The following is a 23,626-nucleotide window of genomic DNA, read 5'->3' on the forward strand; positions in this document are numbered from 1 at the left end:
TGAGAGACACATCCACAGGAGAATAACTGTCCCACATCTGTGCACACAGAATGGACAGAGCATTATCTATTTATAATCACTGTTGTCAGAATTGTTTAAAATCCTCATTTACTTTTCACTGCAAGACTTTAACTTCTGATGGAGTATTTTGAGAGAGAGAGTGTTCAATGCACTGCAAAATAAGAAAACATCTTCATCGCTTCGCCAACACACATGCAGCATTTAGAAAAAAACACTTAAAAAGCAAATCAAGACACACATATGCAGCACATACTGTATATTTTAGTATACATCTTATAAATCTTGCCATTTTGACACTAGGTTCAGTGTAAGTACAGTGATATTATTTGAAGTATAAATAGCCTAAAATAGGAGAAAAAGGTACTTTTAGTTTGATCATTGACAAGTGGATGCTGACTAATAACACTCTAACCACTCTCTAACTTTTCTCTGATCTGTTTAATTAACCTGTATATCATATTTCGTCAGTCTCCATGACTTGTTGTGGATCATCATCTGAAACGTTTTTCTCTAATAAGCTCTGTGAATGTTTCACCTGTGTGCTTGTGGACAAATGTGACAGAAGCAGGTGAGTATCAGAATTTATTTATAGTTTTTAACAGTCACACACAATTGATAATCTATTGTAACAGCAGAGTATTAATGAGCACAATACAGAGTAATGACATTATCGGGTCCATCAGGTTAGTTAGCAGAGATGTTTGTTAGCTAAAGTGCTGTTTGAAGGCATTTTCACTGCAGATAGAGGGAATAACAGTTAATCACATTGCAGCAGCATCTATTCAGCATGAAACAATAAACGTGTTGATGTTTAATGTGGTCAACTGGTGAAAAGATTCACACTGATAAAAAAAAAAACAACAACAAAAAAAACAATTAACCCTAAGAAGAAAAACAATAAGCAACATGGACATTGAGAGATGCAGGATGTGAATGTGGTTGTTTGTTTGTGAAATGCAGAAATGGAAGGTCTTATTTATTAAATGACAATAATAATAAAAATGACAGTATAACTTATATATATAAAACCTATAAAACTGAAGTGGCTTCGTCCTGTTTGGCACAGACATCTTGCTCTAATGAAAGCTGCAAGGGGCAGCGGGTCTGTTCAAACTAAGTCAGACGCAGATCGCCCTCTACAGGAGCTCTGCTGTACTGCAAGAGATAGTTGATGGGTTGAAGTATTATTTGACCTGACGTGAACTGTAGTCTTTGACTGAAACTGCAAATCTGAAACGCAAGAGTTATGTTTCCATTAAAATGTTGCAACTTTTCAGCATATTAATAAATTGTTTTTGTTCTTTTTTGTTTGTTTATTTTTTACATCAACAACTTTTATGTTAAAATATTCAAGAGGACATGATCAGATTATATCATTAATTACAACTTGAAAACAGCTGGACATTTCACTGTTGCATTTATGTCTTTAATGAATATATTATCTTTTTGAGTCACACATTGTGACAGTCAGGATGTTGTCGTTAGATATATGACTGTTCTGTTTATATTTTTGTCTTTTGGGTGGAGTAGAAACCTGTAACTGCTTGTTTCTGTTTTGGAGAAAACCAAAAACCTGACAGGAAGTAGGCTTTTTGATGTGCAGAGATTGCGGAGGTGTGTATGTTAAGTCATCCACCCTCCTCTGTGTATAGATCCAAAGAGGTGTTTATCATGGTGTTAATTATGGGCATCTTCATAGAGATAAAATTACAATGTGTAATTGTGAAAGAAACTTTAATCAGCATAAATTTTCCATAGAACGATGCTCACGTGAATCTGAGATTAAATTGCACCCTTCCTCATATTCAACTTTGTTTTCTAGCAGTGTTTATGATACTACTGCTTCCAAAAGTTTTAGGTTCACTCAGTCTTGGTGAGGTGATGCTGAGATTTAGTGACTTGCAGCGTGTTTTTAAAGGTTCATAATGTTTTCATCTATTTACAGAGCCACTTCATCTTTGTTTATATAATTAAAAAACAGTCTTTCCTGTTCATGTCATTCACCTTCATCTGACAGCTTTTGTCGTTACAGTAAAATCATTCACTTAGTAAAATCTCGTGCTGTTGCCTCGCTCTCAAACTCATTATTAAAAAAAGACAGATTACAAATGATAAAGTCTGATTAAGACAACTCTGAAAGTTTCTTCAAACAGAAACTCAAAGGCTTAACTACCTGCTTGGTTTCAGACTTGGTGAGGAAATAGTTTTAGTCTGGTTTTATGTTGCATTGTTGTTGTTGTTTGCTGATGTTTGGTTTTATCTGGAAACTAGCAGCTTCAGGAGTCCTCTCTACCTATATATCTGACTGTAAAAAAAAATCTGAATTAGCCCTTTAACTATTAGAAATCCTGTGGCCTCAGCACGTCTTTTACTGCGATTCTGCTCCATATTTATATCTGTGACTTTGACCAGATTAATAAGGCTGTAATCTACTTAAGCATTCTACTGAGTTCTAATGTTGAAGCTGTTTAAAACTGCTGTTGTCAGAAGGAAAACATGCATCTCAAAAAACCTTTTGAGATGCAACAAAAACAGCATTGTTCATTTAAAGACTTTTGATAAGGCTAAAAGTTTTTAAAAATAGCCTTAGCTCAAGGCATAAAAGACTTGTTAACATATTGAGATACAAGATTTTCACTGGGCACCATCAGCTTGTGGTTACTGCAGGAATGCTCCAGCTGCACACAGTTTTCCAGCAACTCTCTCTAGACCACCACAGCCATTGTTCCTTCGTCCTTCCTTCTTCCTCTCCATTCAGAATGCCTTTCATTGCTGCAGCCTTGCAGAGAAGCAAGCAGAGAGGCTTTAATGGGCCTCATGCATAACAGGAAAAAGGAAACTTTGGTTTGGCAATATTTGTCCCTAACATTTATCATTTCATTATTATGAAGCGATGTTGTAATTTATTTCTAAAAAGCAGAAGTATGAAAGATTTAGGAACACTGTTTCAACACTTTGGTGAGTTTTTGTATCTTACAGAACATCATGTCTTCTGTTTTCAAACTGAAAATTAAGGATATCATACTAATAATTTTATTAAGCGTGTTGAGATGTAAACTGTAAACATGACCAAAAAATTACAAAATGTCCGGTCACATCAGAATTTAAAATGGCGAAATTTTGCTGATCTGCTGACTGAATCCATTGAAACGAACTGATTTTGCGTGATCAGTGGATTAGTTAATTTGGTTTTTTGCTTAACATTTGACTTTGGTGAACGCCCTGCAAGTTTGCACCGTTGACCACTAGCTAATCCCATGACGGTGCTGAACTTTAATGGAGAGAATCAGCCAGGGAGTCCAAAAGGAAGCTAATGTAGCTTATTAGCTGTGCGTCACCATCCAGTTTTATTTAATCTGTGCTGTTGGAATGTAAATCGCTCCATAAAAGAGAGAAGATGCTGAGGTTAAGTCCTGAGACCAACTGCCACAGAGGAGTGAACAGCACTGACAAAATAGAAAGTGTATAAATAGTGCAGGCGTGTTCGTGGCTGGCTAGCATGTTAGCAGTTAGCTCGGCAGTTACAGTTCACCAGCTAGTCCTGTGTGGAATCTCTACGTCACCAAAGTTGTAGACCCATTCATAAAGATGCAAGGATGAACTTCGCTTTGCCACTGTCTGGTGTGACCAGGCCTTAAGAAAAGGCACCAGTAATGGCTACAGAACCGGTGCAATAATTATCGACTATTGACATGCGACGGGATTCTATACCAGTAGTCCACAGGCTGTTGGTCCGGACTGGTTTTCCATGCTGATGGTAGTTTGTTCTATTGATACGGAATGGGTTTCTGGAATTTATCGCCAGACCTCTTGTAGATCACTAACTGGACATTTTTTACTGTGATATGGTGTTTTAGTGCTATTAAATGGGACATTTTAAATTTCAATTTGAATTTGATCACGCGATCTTGCACAATCAATACCAATGTGCATGCGTAATACTTCCATACCAACAATGAATGGACTATTGACACAGAGGAATCTGTACCAATAGCCACTTTCTAAAGAAAAACAAAAAAATATCGGCTTATTTTGTTTCTGGAGTCAGAAAATCTGGATCTGTTTTTGATATAACCTCAGTTCTCCTCAGTTTAAACATTGAAGTGGTTTATACCTTTATGTAACATTAAATCACAGAAGAAGAACCCAGGTAGAAACAAGGTGAGGCAGATTCTGATCTTATTCTATTCATTTTCTAACCCTAACCCTCCTCTGCCATCCCATTACACACAGGTAAAGCAATATATAACACATATTATTTATTTACCTCAATCAGATGGAAATCTCATATCTCCTTTTTTTTTTTGCTGCTTCTCTGCTTGCTGCTATTTAATGAGGTTTCCATGCAGTACTGAGGACATTAAAATGGCACATACTGGCATGTGTTTCAGTAAACTGTTGACTGTTGAAACTGTTGAAAAGTGTTTTGTAACAGAAAACTAACTTTGGTAAGTGGTCATAGAGTCGGAGACATGATGCACTGTCAAGCGTCCACCCAGAGATGACAGTGGACTCTGAGGACGCTACAGGAGGCCGGTTTAACTTAAATATTTTTCTCCTTTACATAAAAGACTTGATTTTATCAAGTAAAAATTCTAGTTCAGTTATTGAAATTACTAATTTATCTAGTTAAAATTTAATTCTTGATATGACAGATAACAGATAAAAAAAGGAACTCCAGTTACCGTCCATTATTTTCTTTCATCAGGACGCTTGATGGAGCATCATGCCATCCTAACAGGAGGTAGAGAGCCAGAACTGAGCAGAAGGTTCTGGGAACACGAAGACAAACAGATAAATCAAGTCCCTCCAGGATGTCTTTTTGTTAGTCGGAAGCAAGAAGTAAGTGCTTCAGTTTGAGGGTTGGTTTAGTTGTTGGAGTCTGCCTGAGAAGATGAGTTCAGGGGAAAGTAAACCTCATGAAACTCGTTTGAGGCACTGATTCCCAAACTGGTGGAATTACAACTCCGACTGCTCCGAACATTACAGGTACAAAAATAAAGAAAAGAACAACTCTCACATCCTCCCTGTGACTGACTGAGCAGTTTGTCTCAACTTTCCAAAACATGTAACATGTTTTCCCAATGTTTCTGCTGTGATCAATGGCAGCAATGCCAATATATGATGCAACTGATAAATAGATCATTGTCACCTGCTGACCTGAATCTGACAGATACTGTTTAACAATTGCATCATATGATACTACATATATAGTCTGTAGTGTGTGATACAGCTCCTTTGCTCTTTATTCATGAACATTAATGTTTAAACTTAAACAAATGTGATGTAAGGCTGTTCTTAAGCACAGCTGTGGTTTGAGCTAAATGCTAACATTAGCATGCTAACATTCTTACAATGACAATGCTACCATCAATGTTGATGTTTATTGGCTATAATATTTACCCTGTTCACTACCTTAGTTTTTGTGTATTAGCATGCTAACATTTGCTATTTAGCACTAAACACTAAGTACAGCTGGAACTACAAAGAATATCAGTCTGCTTGCAGGCATTTAGTCATGAACCAAAGTATTGTTAAAATAATAACAATAGAAAACATATAAATTAAAATTTTGACCTGATGATGGTGTTGGTTTAAAAATCAGATGATCACCAAAGTGATTACAATTCATCATGCGTGGGACATTAATGTCTCTACTAGATTTCATTGCAATCCATCCAATAGTTGTGGATATATTTCAGTCTGTTTATGTGCATGTATGTTGTCAAAATATCTTTTACTGCATAAGTGGGACTCCAACATTTGGGAACCACTGGATTAACATGTTTCAGCTGAGCTCCAAACAGCAGCTCTGGACGATATATTTATATAATGATTATATGTTGTCGATTATATGTACTGGTAGCGATAATTCTTATGTTTGGACCATTTTTGTGGATCTTAAAGATTGACGCAGGGATTGGTTGCCCTGGAGGGAGGGGGGACTATTAAAAAGAGAAACAATAATGAGAATACCAGTTTGGGACAGTTGTGTTCAGCTGTGTGTGTTTACATGACGACACAGCAGCAGGTCGCTGGGTAATCGTCGGCATTGACTTGGCGCTCATTGCCGTAGACAAAGTAGATGTGGGAGTCGCCTTTCCACTTATAGGTCACCTTAGTGATGGGGATCAACTCAACTGTCTGCCTCTGAGAGAAAGAGAGAGAGAGAAATTTTTTTAACAGAAACAGTTTCAATATTTTGGGAAATATCTTTATTCACCTCAATCTCATGTCTGTGTGTGCAGTACAGAGCTGGAGTCAGGATGTGGTTCGCTTAGGTCAGCATAAGGACTAGAAGCAGGAGGAAACGGCTAGCCTGGCACTGTCAAAAATTCAATAATACATCTACCAACACCTCTAAAGCTCAGCCTCAACGGACATTTCAACTGCTCTCACTTCAACCATTTACAGTAGACACACTTCAACTTTCTCTAGGGCTTCAGCTGAAATTGTAATTGTTCTAATTGTTCGATCTCTGACATTTCACATCTCTGATGATTAGACTTCAACTGACAACTATTTTACTGCATACATTTTAAGACATTTCAACTTGTTTACTGTTTTTTGCACCAGTGGTTATCAGTGTCAGCAAGTGTGCTTTAATTTTCTGCAGAAAATGTTGCCTTTTCCATTTTAACAATCTGGTGTGTTTATTTGTGCACAATCAGAATCATTTGTTCAACAAGAATTAAATCCAGTTTTCTTTCATCTTGACCGTCATTTCCTCCAATTTCTGGTCTTGCTTGTTTAAACAATCAAAATATGACTGAATTCCAGTGAGCATTAGATTTCTGTTCAGACTCCGTCTCCATCCTGTCTGCAGTGTTTTTGTCTGGAAGTCTGGTCTCTGTGAGTGTTGCAAATTTAGTCAAAAAAGGACCCTTCTTTCATGTTTTTCTTTTGTGACTTAGATGTCAAAATGAACAAAACTGTCCATTGGTAGTTTGGTTTAGTTGACAAAAAGGTTTTCAGGCAAATCGCTAATTAAAGTTGAATCTTCTAGAAGAGCATCTAATCAGTGTGCTGTCTTCTCATCTCCTCAGCAAGTAACTAACCCTTACATTTCTGTCATTTCTGTTACACCTCTGTTGGTATACAGATAAATTAGATACATGTAAATAGACAGCTTTGGAGTTGTTGGAAGGTGGATTTTTTTTTTCTTTTTTGATGGAATTAGGCTATCAGTCTTTGTGCTAAACTAGGCTAACACATCCTGTACCTCTGTCTGTTCTGGATACACAGAGATGAAACTGATATCCATCTTCTCATCTGACTCTGGAGAAGACAGATAATATGTTGCCTCCTTCTAAATGCATTCAAATATTTTAATGAGCTATAGAACTGTGTTTTCAGCTTTAACTTTTTCCTAAATCTGTTAAGCCTGTTAAGAAGCTGCCTGCTGTCCTACCTGCTGCAGGATCCTGGAAGTCTGGGCGTACTTGCTTTGGTGCTCTTTGATCAGACGATCTGAGGCCTCAGAGATGGCCGGGTTTGGGAACCCTAAAAGTGGGAAGAGCTGAGAGACAATAAAACAGACATCAGCAACATCCTTTAATGACCCCATGACATTTCATCTAGAGCCGTCTAAAAAACAAACTTCCCATTTTTGGCTCAACTACACCTGTGTGAGCTTCCTGCACATTATATTTCAGTAATTTACTGTAATAATATACTGTATTTTTTGTTAATGATGTACACGTTATGATTAGACTTCCACATTCTGTACAAAATACAACAATTGCACAGTGTGTTCATTGCTTACAATATTCAAAATGGAGGAGTGTTTTGGTTTTTATTAAAAGAACATAATGGGGGAGGAGAGTAAATGTCTCTTGCGGCGTTTTTAAATGGAGGCAATCCATATAAAATTAAGCATATTTAGCTTCAAGGAAACTGTGCAGTCGTGCTATATCACACAACAAAGATATTTAATATGTGAAGTGACTATTTAAACCATTATCTAGTAACTACACTGATAACAAAAGGAGCAGTCCTTATCACCTCCACTAACTGAGTTCCAGGGAAAAATCTGAGAGTGAGTATTTAATGAGTGCAGTTGTAACAGTTATGGTAAATGGACTGAATTGTTGTCATCTAAAGTACTTTACAGCTTCTTATTCACCCATTCACAGACACAATTACACACTAATGGCAACAAGTTATTATACAAGACCATCACGAACAGTTTGGGGGCTCAATATCCTCTTCAAGGACACTTTGACTCTGCTCCATCTGTCTGCTGCAGTCTACCTACTTACTGTGTGTGTGTGTGTGTGTGTGTGTGTGTGTGTGTTTCTGTACCAGGTACTGGCTGTTCTTGAACAGCTCCTTCCCGCTCACTGAGTGAAGATCATCAGCACTCAGACCAGAGTTCTGCTGCACCACGTGGTCCTCCAGATGGTTAGTCCTACACACACACACACACACACACACAGATACACAAAAAATTATAGATATGTATACACACATATAAACACATTTATCCACATATAAACATACACACACAGACGTACTGTATACACACATGACTGAATTCAAGCTGCATGTATTTTTATCAGCCTAAATTCACATCATGCAGTTTTATTTTTGTTCCACCAGAGGGTGCCAAAGTGTCATTCACGACAACACTGCCTACCCATTTCATTTAAAATGAGACTACATTAAAGTAACATATGTGTAGAATTTTACATTATAATATCATCGTTCAAGTTATTTTGATATTATAAGGTTTTGTTTCTAGAAAAATGAGAGACTCCAGCTGAAAACTGGTTATATTTTGCTGCTTTCAGCCCGTCAAGTCTCAGGTTGGATTTATGGTTGATGTAAAGGTCAACTGGAGTCCATAGATATCTGCATTGTAGGTTTTGATTTCACCTGTTTATATCACAACCACAACACAAAACAGATGTATTGTATGTGATTGGGCCATATCGTGCTTTCATCATGTTCCCCACAGTTACTGTGTTTACAGTCTTTCATTCACTTTGTAAAGAGAGCGGGCGTTTGCAGTGTCTTTGCTAGATTTGTGTTACTTAAAAGGAGAAGATAACAGCCTTTTTTCAACAGGCCTCATGTTTTATTCACTCTGAACAATCTCTGCCGGCATCACAAACTTGTAGGAAAAAAACACAAACAACCGGTCACAGTTCTTGAGATTCCCCCGCGGTATCTCAGACTCTATTGTAGGACCAACGTGCAAATATATTTTTTAGGAGATACACATCAAGAAGGGGCACCAAAGTCAGGAATGTTCAAATCCTACACACTGTGGCTCAAACACCCCTCAAAGCTCTCGAAAGCCCACTGAAATTCCCAAGCACCATTTGAACTGGAACCCCAGGAACCTTTTCAAGGAACCTCCTCAAGAACTTCTGGAGCAGATTTAAGCAGGGGCCTGTGGTCCATTAAGGGCACTGGGGAGCCACCCCTCCTGCAATTCGAATTGTGAAATACATATTTTAATGAAAAATCATTTTTGTTATTGTTGTGTTGAGTGTGTGTATAAATTTCAGTTGTTACTCTCACATAAATCATATTTACAGAACCGTGTGATGACTAGTGAAAGAGCGCTGTCAGACAGTCATTGTCTGTGTGCCGATGGGTGTACTTTTCTCTGCCCGACAGCGATATGTTTGTAATATGTTCGGCTTTTCCTGGTGGCCCCTGATTGGCCGAAAATAAGTGGATCTAGGGCAGAAAACTTTACGCCCAAGGAATATTGCCAGATTGGGCAATTTTCTGCCCAATTGCTGCTTCTTTATTAGATAACAGTTACCCAAGGAAGGCAGGCAAAACACACACAGATCTTTATGGTACTGTGGTAATAATTGTAAAGTGAAAGCAGTTGCTAAGTAGCCACCAAGATACCTTTTAAACTTTTAGAAACTGATAGCCTAGCTGCTAGCCACCAGCAGCCGGCTCCCTGCTACATTGTACAATGCATGCTCATGGCCAAAATACACAGAGCTACCTAGGGCCGTAGCCCCACCTAGTGGAAAAATCATGCTATGCCATTGGATTTAAGGACCCATGGAACAGTTGCGGTATCAGTACTCACCACTCCACTTTCAGCTTGATGTAGGTCAGCAGTTGACATTTTCCTTTACAGGTTTCACACTCCTTCCTTCCTTGAGAATTACACTCTGTACACCTACACACACACACACACACACACACGCACACACAAACACACACAAAGACACACAAAGTGAGACTCAGACATGTAACACGCATCCTTCACATGCTTTAGTGTACTGACTGGATTGTTAAAGTTGTTCTGTTTGCTGCTCTTTTTCATGTTCTAACTTATTAACATGTTCCACTCACCTTTCAGAATCATACTTTTGTCTCAGTTTGATTCATTCACTAAAATTTCTCTAAACTGTGTGTTCTGACTGTCCAGCTGCTTACAGTTTTAAGTGTTAATAGCAGCCGTGAGTTATATTCGTACTTTTATGCCCTGGTTTTCACCTTTCAGGCAACATACGGGCTAGACTATCTACTTGGAGGAGGGGTAGGGCTGTATGCAGCCTGAAAGGAAGTCTGCAGACCCTACTCAGCACCTCATCTGTATTTAATTTGCAAATAATTATCCTGACAGACACAAGAATTAAGCACAAGTTGAAGATAATGCAGTGAAGAGCAGTGCTCTTTGTATTAAAGATGTACATGCATTAATTATTTAGTTTAAAGATTCTTTGTTGATGTTGGAAACATTGGAATATTTTTATTTAACATTATGACATTCTTTATTAAGTATCAGGTCTCTATTAACAATACTATCAGTTACTATACAATTAGTGCTTAAAAATGCTGGAATTTACATACAGTTGCATGTTTTGGTATACCATTACTATGGAAAGCATGACAACTCATTTAATCATAATATATTATTTGGTAGATTCTATAAATTTATATAAAAGCAAAAATATCACTTTTTGGTGAAAGAACCTTTGACTTTATGGTGTCCCCACACCTCTGAAACCAAACCTACATCCTTGAAATTATGTTATAATAAAATTACGTTGTCATCATGTTGTGATTCATTTGAGAATGACCAAAGTCACCATCATTTTCATAGCATCCATCTTTACAGATCATTTGTTTACTGGGTTTGCTCATCAATGTGACACTTTTCATTCTCAGTCCTTGAATGCATCACTGCGGCAAAGTTTCAAAGCAGTACCTGGATCTGTAGTTAACTCGTAAAATATGCAGAAAGGGAGTTCTAGGCCTTTTCTATTTGATAGTGGAGATCAGAGAGCTGAAAGGAAATAAGCAGCAAGAGATGGGGGATGACATGCAGACCCTCCAAAGGGTCTTAAGGTATATCTGAGGGGACATGACATGATCAAAAAGACAGGACATGTACCTGCACAACACTATCTCCTCTGACTTTTCTCTTTATTTTAAAAACCTGGCTAGTTCCACCTCTTCAGATTCAAGTAATTCGGACATGACTTTGATTTAAAGGGTCACAAGCTAAAAAGGTTGGAAGTCACTGCCCCGGTCAACCAGGACTCCCCGCCCTCCCTTCAGTACCTCTCATTGCCTGTAGAATCACAGCGAGTGCAGTTCTCATCAGACCTTGTCCCAGTGCCATTACACACCCAGCACGGTTTCTGTACACAAACACACACACATCAATACACATGGATATTAACATGGAGAGTCACTGTTTCATTGTAAATCCACATTAAATTATCTGTTAATTAAGCTACTAATTTCTTTATTTTAATTATCAAACTTTTTGTCTTTAATGTCATGAATTATGTGATTATTTTTCTATATTATTGATTGATTGTCTTCTTACATGTCCACTTCCATGACACTCGTTACATGGCATCGCTCCTGTGGCATGGCAGCTGTGGCATTCCTACACACACACACACACACACACACACACACACACACACACACACAAACACACACATGTTAAAAATAACTTAATGGTCTGTTGGAGTTACACTGACACACTGAAGCTGTCACACTGCTCCACATCAGATTCTTGATCTCCGATTGGCTGTCAGGCGCCTGTTAAAATCGTTCAGGTCAGCAGTTTGACCTCTGTTCTAAAATCAGAGCTCAAGCTTAATTAAACTGCAGGTAACCATAGAAACAGTGCTGATGCTACACACTATGTTAGCAGCCAGCTCACTCAGGACCCCTGAAACATCTAGAAAAACATTGACCTTTTCTTCTCAAAGACTCCAATAACCTCCTTAAGGACAGAGGGGAAGCTTTTAAAGGGCCTATGGAATATCTCAAAGGATCTTGGGACGGGACCGCCAAGGATCTCAAGAAGCTCTTCCTGCAACCTCTTAAAGAACCTCTGGCACTTTAAGCTCAGGAACTTCTTGAAGTTCCAGGGCCTGTGAAACCCCCTCAAGGACACCTTTAAGGCCCAATGGACATAAATCACCATTTGAACATTCTCAAGGAGATCCCAATGTATTATCCTCTCAACCCCCTACAGGACCTCAGGAGCAGGTCTTCAGAGACCTCTGGAACATTTTAAATAACTTAAAGGAACATATGGGATTTTTTAAAGACTATTATACCCTCTTCCATGACCCCAGGGATATTTTCAAGAACCCCTGTCATCTTCATAGACTTCTGGAAAAACCTAAGGGACCATTTTGACCTTGCAAACCCCCAAACCCCCCGGATACTCTTTAAAGCCCCATGGATCCTCCTCAAGGACCCATGTGGCATCTTCTAGGAACCCTGATTCAGAGGGATTCAGGGCACCCATGGATGCTCTTCAAATAGGGTTTTTCCATTGGCACTTTTGGCCACGCCAAGTCAAACCATGCCACGCTGATTTGTGTTTCTATGACCAGTTTTACCGCACCAAGTCGCAACCGTGATGGACCATGTCCAGAGTTGAGCCAAAGCAATGCCAACCTGCCTCCAAGCGGGTTTCAGTGACATCTCACCGACCATGGCCAACCTGTGACAACCCCCCTTCACCTGCTTCTCCCCCTAAAACAAACTGTGTTGTGAGACTCAACTCATGTCTGTGGAGAGAAACACGTTCTTAAAAGTCTCTGTGTGTTCAGCTCTCAGTATTTTTGTAGCTTCTAACTGAATGTCTGCAGTTTGAAGTTTAGTTTTTATCCTGTGTGCCTGTTTGTACTATCAGATATCTGCTTTATTTATTTTTCCTGATCACTTTCAGCTGTATCAGAGCTGTGTTCAATTACTGCAGATGAAAACATTTCCTGCTGCTGCTGCTTCATATTAAAAGCTATTAAATAAAAAAAAATAACAGGGGACTTTTACTGTGAAGAATTTATAGAAAATTAAATGTGTTTATCCACCGTTTTACAGCCGCGACTTTGACCACTGGTCACAGCCATGATGACACACCTTCAAGTGAGCAGCCCTGTTGTAAATGAGATGCAATTGCATTCTGTGCTGGGCTGACCTGCCACGTCAAGCCAAGCCAGCACATGTGTATGAAAAAGGCCCAAAGGCCCTCTCTATCCTCCTCAATATTTTCCAAGACATCAGAAAACTTTTCAAGGAACTCTGTAACATCTTGACTGCTGGAACTTCGGGACTTCTTTTGGGAACACTGGAAGCTTTCCAAGGCCCTATGGGAACTCCTTAAGGACCATTTGAACCTTCTCAAGGTCCCCAGGAAACCCTTACAGGACACCTGACATTTCTTCAATAACTTGAAAAACATCTTCAAACACTTCACGAACCCCTCAAGGACCCATGGAAGCTCTTCAAAGCCCTGTGGATACTCCTCAAGGACTATTTGAATCTTCTCAAGGACCTCTTAAGGCGTTATTCCCTCAACCCCTTCAGGAACCTATTCAAGAACTTCTACAACATCTTCAAAGACTTCTGGAAAACCTCAAGGACCATTTGGACCTTCTCAAGATTCTTTGAGACCTCCAACCCCCTCACACACCTTTAAAGTCCCATGGAACTTCCTCAAGGACCATTGTGAAGTGACATCTTCCAGGATCCCTAAATACCTTCAGGACTCAGAGAACCTCCTGAAGCACCCATTGAAGCTTTTCAAGGCCTTGTGGACCCTTCTAAATCTTTTCCAAGACCCCAGAAAACTTTTCAAGGGCTGTAACATCTTCTGGACTTTTTACAGGAACACTGTAAGCTTCCCAAGGCCCTGTGTGACCTTGTCAAGGACCATTTGAACCTTCTCAGGGACACAAGGAAACCCTTGAAACTTGAACCATTGAACCCTGAAACGTTTTAAAGGGGCACGTAAAACATCTTCAAGAACTTCAGGAATCCGTCAAAGACCCTTGAGATCTCTTCAAAGGCCCATAAAACCTCCCGAATGAACCCCCAGACCTCCTCAAGGATAAGCAGAACTTTCTCAACAGTCAACAGTTCGAAATCAGAGCTCAAAGTAAATTAAACTGCAGGTAACCATAGCAACAGTACTGATGCATCAGCTATCTGACAGGAGAAACTAGCCAAACCAAACTGACTGCAAACACACAGCTCCTGTTAACCAATCACCTTGATGGAGGAGGTGTAAGGCACGCGGATCTCCTCTGTATGATTGGTGAAGAGGCTGGGAGGTGTGGCCTGAATCTCCCATGGCCGGGGGGCGGTCTCAGTGTAGAAGTCAGCTGGCTCACCTGTCAATCACACAAGAGAGACATTATACATCATACGTCAATCACACATGTCAATGAGGGTCCTTACATATATAGAAGTTCAAATGTGTGCATGTGTGTGTGTGTACCTTCATGAGGTTTGGTGGCCCACTCAGTTGACCTGGACTCATTGAACGTCTCCAGTCGGTACTACAGAACACAAACACACAAATATTTTAACAAGAGATACAAACACATGCACACAGCTTAATATCATTCATCACATCTTGATGTCACAGGGTCTCAGAGGTCACATGACAGTCATGTGAGAGTCATCAGAGACACATGAATTAAAGTGTTTATAAGGTGAAACTGTCTGAAGTGATGGCACACTTGATCTCAACTTGGGTGGATTGACAGCTGGGACGATGTGAAAACCTCAAAATGAATAATTATTTTCCATTTATCTACTCAGTAAGGTTTATTTTTTTGTAACTATCATAATCTTCAATCATTTTTAAAATAGCATAATAAAAATATCTTGTAATCAAAACATTTACTGCATTTGAGTGCAATTAGCCATATTTAAAAATCTTTAAAAGAAAAAATGGAAGAACTGCTGCTGCTGGTTTCATTCACTGAGTATCACAGAATCACAGATTTTGAGGTGAAAACTTTCACCAGCAGATTATGTGCTCAACTGCAGCCAAAAAACACTCTCAAAAAATTCTTTTAGCGTGTAGTTTGTCTTTAGGGTCTGTTATAGCAGAAAGTTCTGTTAAAAAAAAAACAAAACAGGAACCAATCAATGATCTTGATCAGATCAGCTGACTGGAGGATCCATCAGTGATGACAACATCAACAGTTAAGAGGATCACCCTATAAGTGTTGTATGGCTCCATTTTGGTGATGACTCCATCTTCAGCAGGACCATGGCTGTAGCAGCAATGAGATGCTGCAAAGCTGGTGAACGCCTCACGGGCATCGTCCTCCGACAGAGACGGGATGCTACAACACACATACAGACACACACACACAGATGAAGCTCTGACATGATATCCTCTGAACGCAGCATTTCCACACACATCCAGCAGACACAGAGCAACCTGAGCATCCCGCTGGCTGCTTGTTTTCAGGCTCTGCCCGTCTGAGGCGAACAGGCTGATAAGCAGTGAGACAGGTGGTGTCAGGTCTTACCTCCAGTCGTCGGGTGTGGGGCTGGGTGCAGGCGGGGCTACAGGCTCGATGGGCATGGGAGGGGGCAGGTAACCTCCTGCAGCAACGACAACACATTTACAGTAGTTGTAAACAACACGAATGTTCGGAGAAAGTTTGTGGGTTTGATTTTCCTTACCTCCTCCTGCCACAGTGCCTTCGTACCCGGGCACGTTGCCAAACATGTTGGCCATGGGGGCGGAGAGAGGGGGGTACGCAGCTGGAATAAACAAAAACAGGAAACAGGTCTTACATCAAGGCATCAGAGAGCTTTTCTGTTATCACATTGGACTTCAGTGTGAGGTTAGCGCTACAGAAAACGGAAAACCATCCCGGTTCAAACTTTACATAGTTTGCCCACCAGAGAGCACTGACAAGCCTCCTTCTGTACATTTTTTGCACAGAAGGAGGCTTGTGGGTTTTTGCCCCATTACTTACATTGTAAGTGCGTAATGAAGGGATCTTCTAATGGTCAGTATGTACAGGAGGAATTACTATGGCAATAAAAAACCTATTTCAGTGTTCATTTGGGCTCCTGACTATTGTTTTCAGACAGGGTTGAAAAAATTGTGAATCAGTCCTTTAAAGGTTCCCTATAGATAGAAATGTTTCTTTGTGTTTTGTGTTTATGTAAAAAACTAAAAATAAAAAAATAAAACAATATCAGCCGATACAATTTTATAACAAGACTGAGACTCAACAGCAATGCTAGCTGCTCCTTAGGGATAGTGGTGCTTTGAGCTAAATGCTAACTTGCTAACATGAGCTAATTAGCACTAAACCTGATGTAAAGCTGAGGCTGGTGGGAATGTCATTAGTTTTGTGGGCATTTGATCATAAACCAAAGTGTTGGACAAGTTAAAAATTTGACCTGATGATGGTCAAGAACAAGTTAAGGGATGATCACACAAGTTCACAAATTATTAATTTCTAATTGACATTGTGGGTGTATGTAATATGCTGTTGTGTGTAGCTTTGTATTTTGTATGGTGTGTTCTGTGTGTTTTTTTTTTTCTTTATACTGTTTGTTGTTGTGCTGTTGTATGTTTTGATTGTGGGGGACTACGGATGCAAATTAGCGTAAAGCTAACTCCGGTGCAGAGCATCTTTAGTGTTTAAAACTGCACACTGTCCCGATCAATAAATCAAATCAAAAAAAAAAGTGGATATGAACCATATTTCATGATAATACAACCAATATCCCGAATACTCAAAACCACAGATGTGAACCTCATGATGGTGACAGAAAAAGAGTCTGGGAGTCAGGGGTTATTAATTTTGTTATATGAGAAAGACAGTAAATCTCTTAATAAATGCTTGAAGTGGGAAATCATGTTTCAATAGGGATTGAAGGGAGATTTAATGGGAAACTCTTGTTTCATGTTTCATGATAACAAGCAGTCAAAATGTTTTGTCCAGCTCTGTTTAAGTTAAACAAAAAATAACTACCTATCAGGTATGTGACCCACTGAAGGAAACATTGAGCTACATTTGCATTTAGCACCTTATTTTGCCATTTCAGTTCTGTTAGATCTCCTTGCACTTCAGAAGGATTTTTTTTCACATGGTGCACTTTCATTAGAAAATTTGTGAAACAGTGAAGAGAAACAGCTTTCAGCTTTTCTATAAAACTCTCAGTTTACAGAAAATAACCATCTGTGTTCAATTCAACAAGACTGTATCTGAGGGGAAATTCCTTCTTTCCTCTCCGCCCGTCCCTCCCACAGCCCCTGCAGCTGTTCCAGTAAGTCAAGTTTAAATGTTGGTGGGATAACACGACACCAGATCAGTGAAGCAGAAAGAAACAAAGAGCTCTTACTCTGCTCGATTTCCAGGGAACCACGAACAAAGGCAATTTGCTGGTTGGGCTTTGTCACAGGACCACTCATGACAGAAATTTACGCAACAATGTATTGCATGCACTCCTCTTGCACCACTCTTGGTTCTTAGGAAGTCGCAAGTTGTTGCTAAATATTTACGCCCAGTCGCTGCCAGGTGTAACTGTTGCAACAAAATAGGTAGGAGCAAAAGAGGTAATGAGGAATATGGTGGACATACTCTAACCTGACACTTAACATTATATGTCACAGAAAAAATACACTAAACCTCAACTTGAAAAACTTTATGCCACCATTAGACCAAATGACCAAATAAGCTTATCATAATCAAATATTTCCCTCTCATTTTAAGTTGCATTATTACCACTAATTCTAAAAACACATATTTCTCCAGGTATGCGTATATAAATAAAATAAAGTCATACCTACATTCACAGAGGATTGACAGTTAGGTTCAACTGTTCAACTGTAAAACTGTTATTTTTGGAAGTTATGTTACAGCTCGTGATGCTAGCTGTGCATATTTAGTTGCTTTTATATAGAACCATTTCAGTGGGTTTATTTAAAAGAACCCTTTGTGGTTCTTTGTTTCTAAACAAAATGATTATATATATAGTAGAACCTTCTAAAAGTTCAATCAATACTCTAAACCTATTATTGCCTTCGTTGGCCACATATTTTTTTTAATAATTCTGCAGAATTATCATGATATGAAGTTAATTTAATTACTATTACTAATTTAAATAAAATAACCAATAACCTATAATATTTAAAACTTCAGTAACATACAGTAAGCCCTTTACCACTACCAACTTATTGTAGATTGAAGAAAAAGAAAAGACAGAGGTGGTATCAAATTGACTGTATTGATCATCAAAAAGTAGTTCCGCCATGTAAAAACATTACTATACACAATATAAAATGTTACAGTGGACAAATAATTCCATGCACACAAAGTAATTAAAATATATCAGCACCACATATAAAATAAAAACACAATTTCAATTTCAGTTAAGATTTGAAATATTCAAATATCACTGGGCAATCCTCAACATTTTTTATTACAAGTAAATGTTAGTGAACAGTAGTGACAGATAGATTAAATTCAACCAGCAAAAACAAAAGAACAGTACACTTAAGATTTTTAATCTTGGCAAACACTTTCTCAAAAATGACTATTTACATCAATTCCATCATTCACCGTGAAAGCTGATTGTATATTTTGAGCACTGGAATAGACACTCTTTTCTTACCATTTCCTAGTTTGAACAAATAATGTTCTATAAATGACAGTGTGTCTTTCATTCCACATGAAACAGGAAATATACCTCAAGCAGACACTGCAGAGCTTGAAGTACATCCATTTCTCCACTTGTGATGGTGACTCCTTCCATCTTTATAGATGCTTTCACAGCAAGGAGTGGATTCCCTGCATCATGGAAGATGATGGTTGGGAATGAGCTTGTTGGTTCCTATGTAAAAGAAACATATGTAAGGGATTTCCTGATAGAATTCAAGCTATATGTAATTGACAATACAAAAATAGAGGGGGGATACCTCTGAAAGAGCTGGTGCTGTATAAGAGGACACAAGTGTATCTGCCTTAACTGGGATTTATACTTTGGCTCTAGGTTTCCAATGGTAAAATAGAAGGCAGCTACTTTATGTATGGATTTTTTCTAACTTAATGGGTTCACAACTTAATTCATCTGTTTATAAATGTATACGCAGAATACTTGGATCTCCAAAAAATGGACAGGCTTGGAAAATATTACCATCCATTCAGTCTTCCAAAAGAGCACTTGGGACTTCCTCAAAGCTTCTTTGAAAAGAATCAAAATTGTCCTGTTTCTCCAAATAAACCTTCAGAAAATCTTTTATTGGCACATACTGGAAAGTGTCTTCCTTTCAGATTGCAGATTTTCTTTTCTAAATTGTAGCAATTTGTATTCAGACTTCACTTACACAAAGGCACAGTCATCAACAGTTCATTTGAAAGTAGATGGTCCATTTCCTTGTGGTCTTTTAGTTTGAACCCTGACTGGACCAGGTGCAATTTAATTATATCAGCATAATACTCTTTAAAAAACTACAAAACAAATTGAGGATATTCAACAATTGTTTCCTGAGTAACTTTGGGGAAGAGATGTTTCTCTCATAGATGTAAGATAAAATGCTTCTGTAGTCCCGACAACAGGGAACTTAAGTCAGATGAACAGTTTTCATTGGCTGACTGCGAGTCCTCTGAGTCTTCCACATCGTCCACCTCGTCCTCTTCATTTTCCTCTGAGAGAGTTATGTTGTGCCTCCAGAGAGCAGCCCTATGATTTCTATAGATGTGGGTTCTAAAACTAAGGACACTTCTCTTGCATCCCTCTATATTGCAGACAATGTTGAAATCAGGATGTTGATGGTGCAATGGCTGTAGGCGTTGAAAGTATTTTGACGGTCGTAACTTCACAACATCACAATCTGGACATTTGTAGGTTTCCGTTACCTCTGAAGGCCTCTATTGCATCAATTAAATGTATCCTTTGGAGCTATTTGCATACAACATCAATAGTCCAGTGGTCTGTCATCTCTGATGAAAAGAAAGAAAAAGCATCAAGTTATTTTTTTTAATCCTAACATTCACAAACTTTGCTGTGCATACAGAATATGGGACACAAATTTTCTGTTCGACTTGTTTTCTCCTTACCTTCTATTATTTAATTCTTATGCAGCACAACACCTCTTGTATGTGTAAACCGACTTGACATTAAACTTGTTTCTGATTCTTATTAGTTTTGTGTTAATCAATGTTAATAATTTTCTCTTTTTGTTACTCTGCATTTATTCTGCACTGGACCTCATAATATGTTGTAATGAGATAAATAAATAGAAAAATTAGTTCTATAGATGTAGAATTTTGAAATAATTAATGATTAATAATAATAATTAACATAATAATTAACATGGATTATGATAACTGTGATAATTCAACTACATGAAGCTAATTATTAATTCCTATATTATATCTATAATAGGATAATGGTGGTAATAACACCCTATCTTAGGGAGAGTAGCCTACATTAATGGTAGGCAGGAATAATGTGGGTCAAATGTATCACTAGAAGGAGATCTGATATATGTGGCAACATGGAGGCAATAAAATTACCCCTCCTCATTTCGTTTTGCTTTTCTGTGCCAGCTAAACAGTTGGCTGGCGTCATAACCCCTTTTATAGGGTGCTGAAAACTAGATATCTTAATGCTATATGTTAGACAAATTATATATCTGCAACCACACATTCTTTCACCAAGCTAACTAGCTAACTTAGTTGAGAATTAACGGTAGGTTAACGTTAGGTTAACTGACGTTGATAACTAGGTTAGCTAGGTGTGATCGACACTTGCCATTTACCAAGTTAAAACACCATCATAAAAACAGATAGCATTTATCAGTAAATATTATTACCATTTATAAAAGTCTGTCAGATGTTGTACCCACCTTTAATTCGTTGGAAACTATGACGGTCACTTCTCCAATTGATATTCAACCGTTGACGCTTGACTGTCCTCATCCGCATTCTTTGAAGACAGAGGCTCGCGTTTACAGTCCAGTTCAAAGACCACATGTTTGTGGTTTGTACTGGAGTCTACTGTACAGGGTTCCTACACATTTTCCATTTCAAAATTCATTTTGTAGGAACCCTGATCATAAATACAAGCTACTGACTGGGAAGAGCCGTTTATGTCAAATGAGTGGCTTTTAGATAAATGGAACCTCTCTGTGGGCTCTGCTTTCCTTCTCCCACTCTGTGGTAAACATGCTGTAGCAGTGAATGACCGATCAGTCAATTATGTCATTTCAGATTTACCGTAAATACGACCTGCCGATTGGGAGAATGGCTAGTAGGACATATGGCACTTTTCTGTGGCCTCTGATTTCTCCCACTTTGCAGTAAACATAGCACTTTATCAATTAATCAATTAATAAATCTATCTATCTATCTATCTATCTATCTATCTATCTATAAACACGTTTACACACACACACACACACACACACACACACACATACACACACACACACACACACACACACACATACACGCAGGTCATGTAAGGCTATGTATATGTATAGCTATAGCCTATATATAGCAGTTATGGTAAATACATTATGACCAATAGTATATTGTTACTTATTTATTTATAGTCTGAAACAAGGTCTTCATTATTTTATTGCCTGTATCTTGTTCTTCAATAAACTTATTTTAAAGACTAAGTCTTAACTAACTAGCACGAACAGCACGTTGTGTCTGAGTGTGTGTGTGTGTGTGTGTGTGTGTGTGTGTGTGTGTGTGTGTGTGTGTGTGTGTGTGTGTGTGTGAGGGGGCAGAACCTCCTCACTGTTAAATCCGCGGTTTAATCCTTGCATGTGAAACGTTTTTGTTTCTGTATGCTATAAAATGTTTGCAAAGCGCTCCGATGACGTGTGGCTATAGCGGTAGCCTGGCTGGCTGATCTTTTTACTTTCTTTCTTTCTTTCTTTCTTTCATTAATTCATTACCAGGGACAGTGCACAATAATTAACATGTAAGTTGCACATCAATATAAATGGCTGATGTGTGTTAGTTAATGAGTTCATTTTCATCCCTGTGCAGTATATTACAAATTAGAGACATTACGTCATCAATACAATGCTTCAGCAAGTACTACAACAGGCATGCAATACAGTTCAATACCATACATACATACATACATGACAGAAGTGACATATAATGACACTGACAGTGAGTAAAGGCGGTGCCAGAGATGGGACAGTATGATTACTCATGATCTTCAGTCTATGATCTACAGCAGCAGGTGTAAATGTGTTGTAGTCAGTTTGGTCACCTGTGCAATGTGGTGTCCTGTCGTGTGTTTTAAATCCTACCTGCGCTGTTCATCCTGCAGCTGTTTGATCAGACTTGAGATCACCTCGGTTTTGACTGAATCCAGGCAATCTTTCCGTTACTGACAGGGAGCCGCTATGCTCTGCTGCATGTGTCCAAATAACGTCAATGACACACAGCTTCCGGTATAACCTTCAGCATAAAACTCTCATTCACAAACCGCTTCTTAGCTTTTACTCTTAAAGGACACGTTCACAATTTTTCAAGTCTGTCTTAAAACAACCGTCAGGCGCCCAAATCATCTTTGAAACAGGTTTTTCTTTCAATAATCATTCCTCCTGTTCATAAAATCTATTTAAAAGTTTATCTGAAGCTAATATGAAGCTTCAGTCGTCCAAATGAGTTAAATCAAGTAGATATCTTTCAACATTACAGTCTTTTTAGTGCCAAAGTCAAAGCTTCAGATAAACTGTTGCAAATTCATTTTTGCACAAAATGACTGTGTGGACTCACTGTGGATTTTGGCCCCCATCACTTACATGGAAAGCACATTTGAAAACATTTAGTTCATTTGAATTTTCATGTCCTTCCAATCATTTGACCTGTCCAACATGGTAAAAGACACAGCAAAACATATTTTGGTAACACTTAACATCAGGTAACTTAAGTAAAATTTCAAGGAAATTGTGCACCAAATATCAGAATACATGTTTCGCTCCATTTAATTTGATGAATCCCGATGAGTATTGATGGAGTCCTTTCCGCAGACTTGAATCTGAGAGATTACAGACTTGTTTATTACAGATTTTGCCTTTGTTTTAATTGCTTTAATTACACCTCATTATGCTTTGGTGTCTGTTTGTACTCAAAATTACAAAATGTAGTATGGTAGCTTTTATCTTGGTTGCACGCTCTCGTTGGACTGGACCACCATCTATAAACAGGACTGGAGACATTTATTCTGAAGGAAAGTGAGGTAACATCTGGTGTTCATGTGTTTTTTTCTCTGGCAGCTTGACAGGCTGCTCTGCAGGAATGCTGACCACGCCCCTGAAACGGATTATAGGGCTGTGCTGTGCCAAGAATGTCTA

The 23,626-nt window shown here is 38.6% G+C and overlaps 1 protein-coding gene and 1 long non-coding RNA gene across 3 annotated transcripts; both read right to left on the reverse strand.

The window, feature by feature from the left end:
* Window positions 1–590: 590 nt before the first annotated feature.
* On the reverse strand, window positions 591–22,696 carry LOC137181095 (protein SSUH2 homolog). Of its 2 annotated transcripts, XM_067586470.1 has the most exons (13): window positions 22,577–22,696; window positions 15,961–16,041; window positions 15,804–15,879; window positions 15,485–15,614; window positions 14,756–14,816; window positions 14,527–14,648; window positions 11,837–11,899; window positions 11,566–11,645; window positions 10,082–10,174; window positions 8,326–8,431; window positions 7,433–7,540; window positions 5,998–6,171; window positions 591–2,800 (listed from the first exon to the last, which is right to left on the reverse strand). In XM_067586470.1, the coding sequence occupies exons 1-12, from the start codon at window positions 22,587–22,589 to the stop codon at window positions 6,031–6,033; spliced, it is 1,074 nt and encodes a 357-aa protein (XP_067442571.1). In that variant the 5' UTR covers window positions 22,590–22,696; the 3' UTR covers window positions 591–2,800; window positions 5,998–6,030. The 2 variants fall into 2 exon arrangements, with proteins under 2 accessions (XP_067442571.1, XP_067442570.1); XM_067586469.1 differs by having other exon boundaries at window positions 591–6,171.
* Window positions 18,507–22,566, reverse strand: LOC137181096 (uncharacterized). Its single transcript, XR_010928116.1, has 2 exons — window positions 21,149–22,566; window positions 18,507–20,240 (listed from the first exon to the last, which is right to left on the reverse strand). It is a non-coding gene; the product is annotated as an uncharacterized lncRNA (long non-coding RNA).
* Window positions 22,697–23,626: the final 930 nt, after the last annotated feature.

Source organism: Thunnus thynnus, chromosome 4, assembly GCF_963924715.1.
Source record: "Thunnus thynnus chromosome 4, fThuThy2.1, whole genome shotgun sequence".
In the NCBI taxonomy this organism is placed as follows: Eukaryota; Metazoa; Chordata; class Actinopteri; order Scombriformes; family Scombridae; genus Thunnus; species Thunnus thynnus.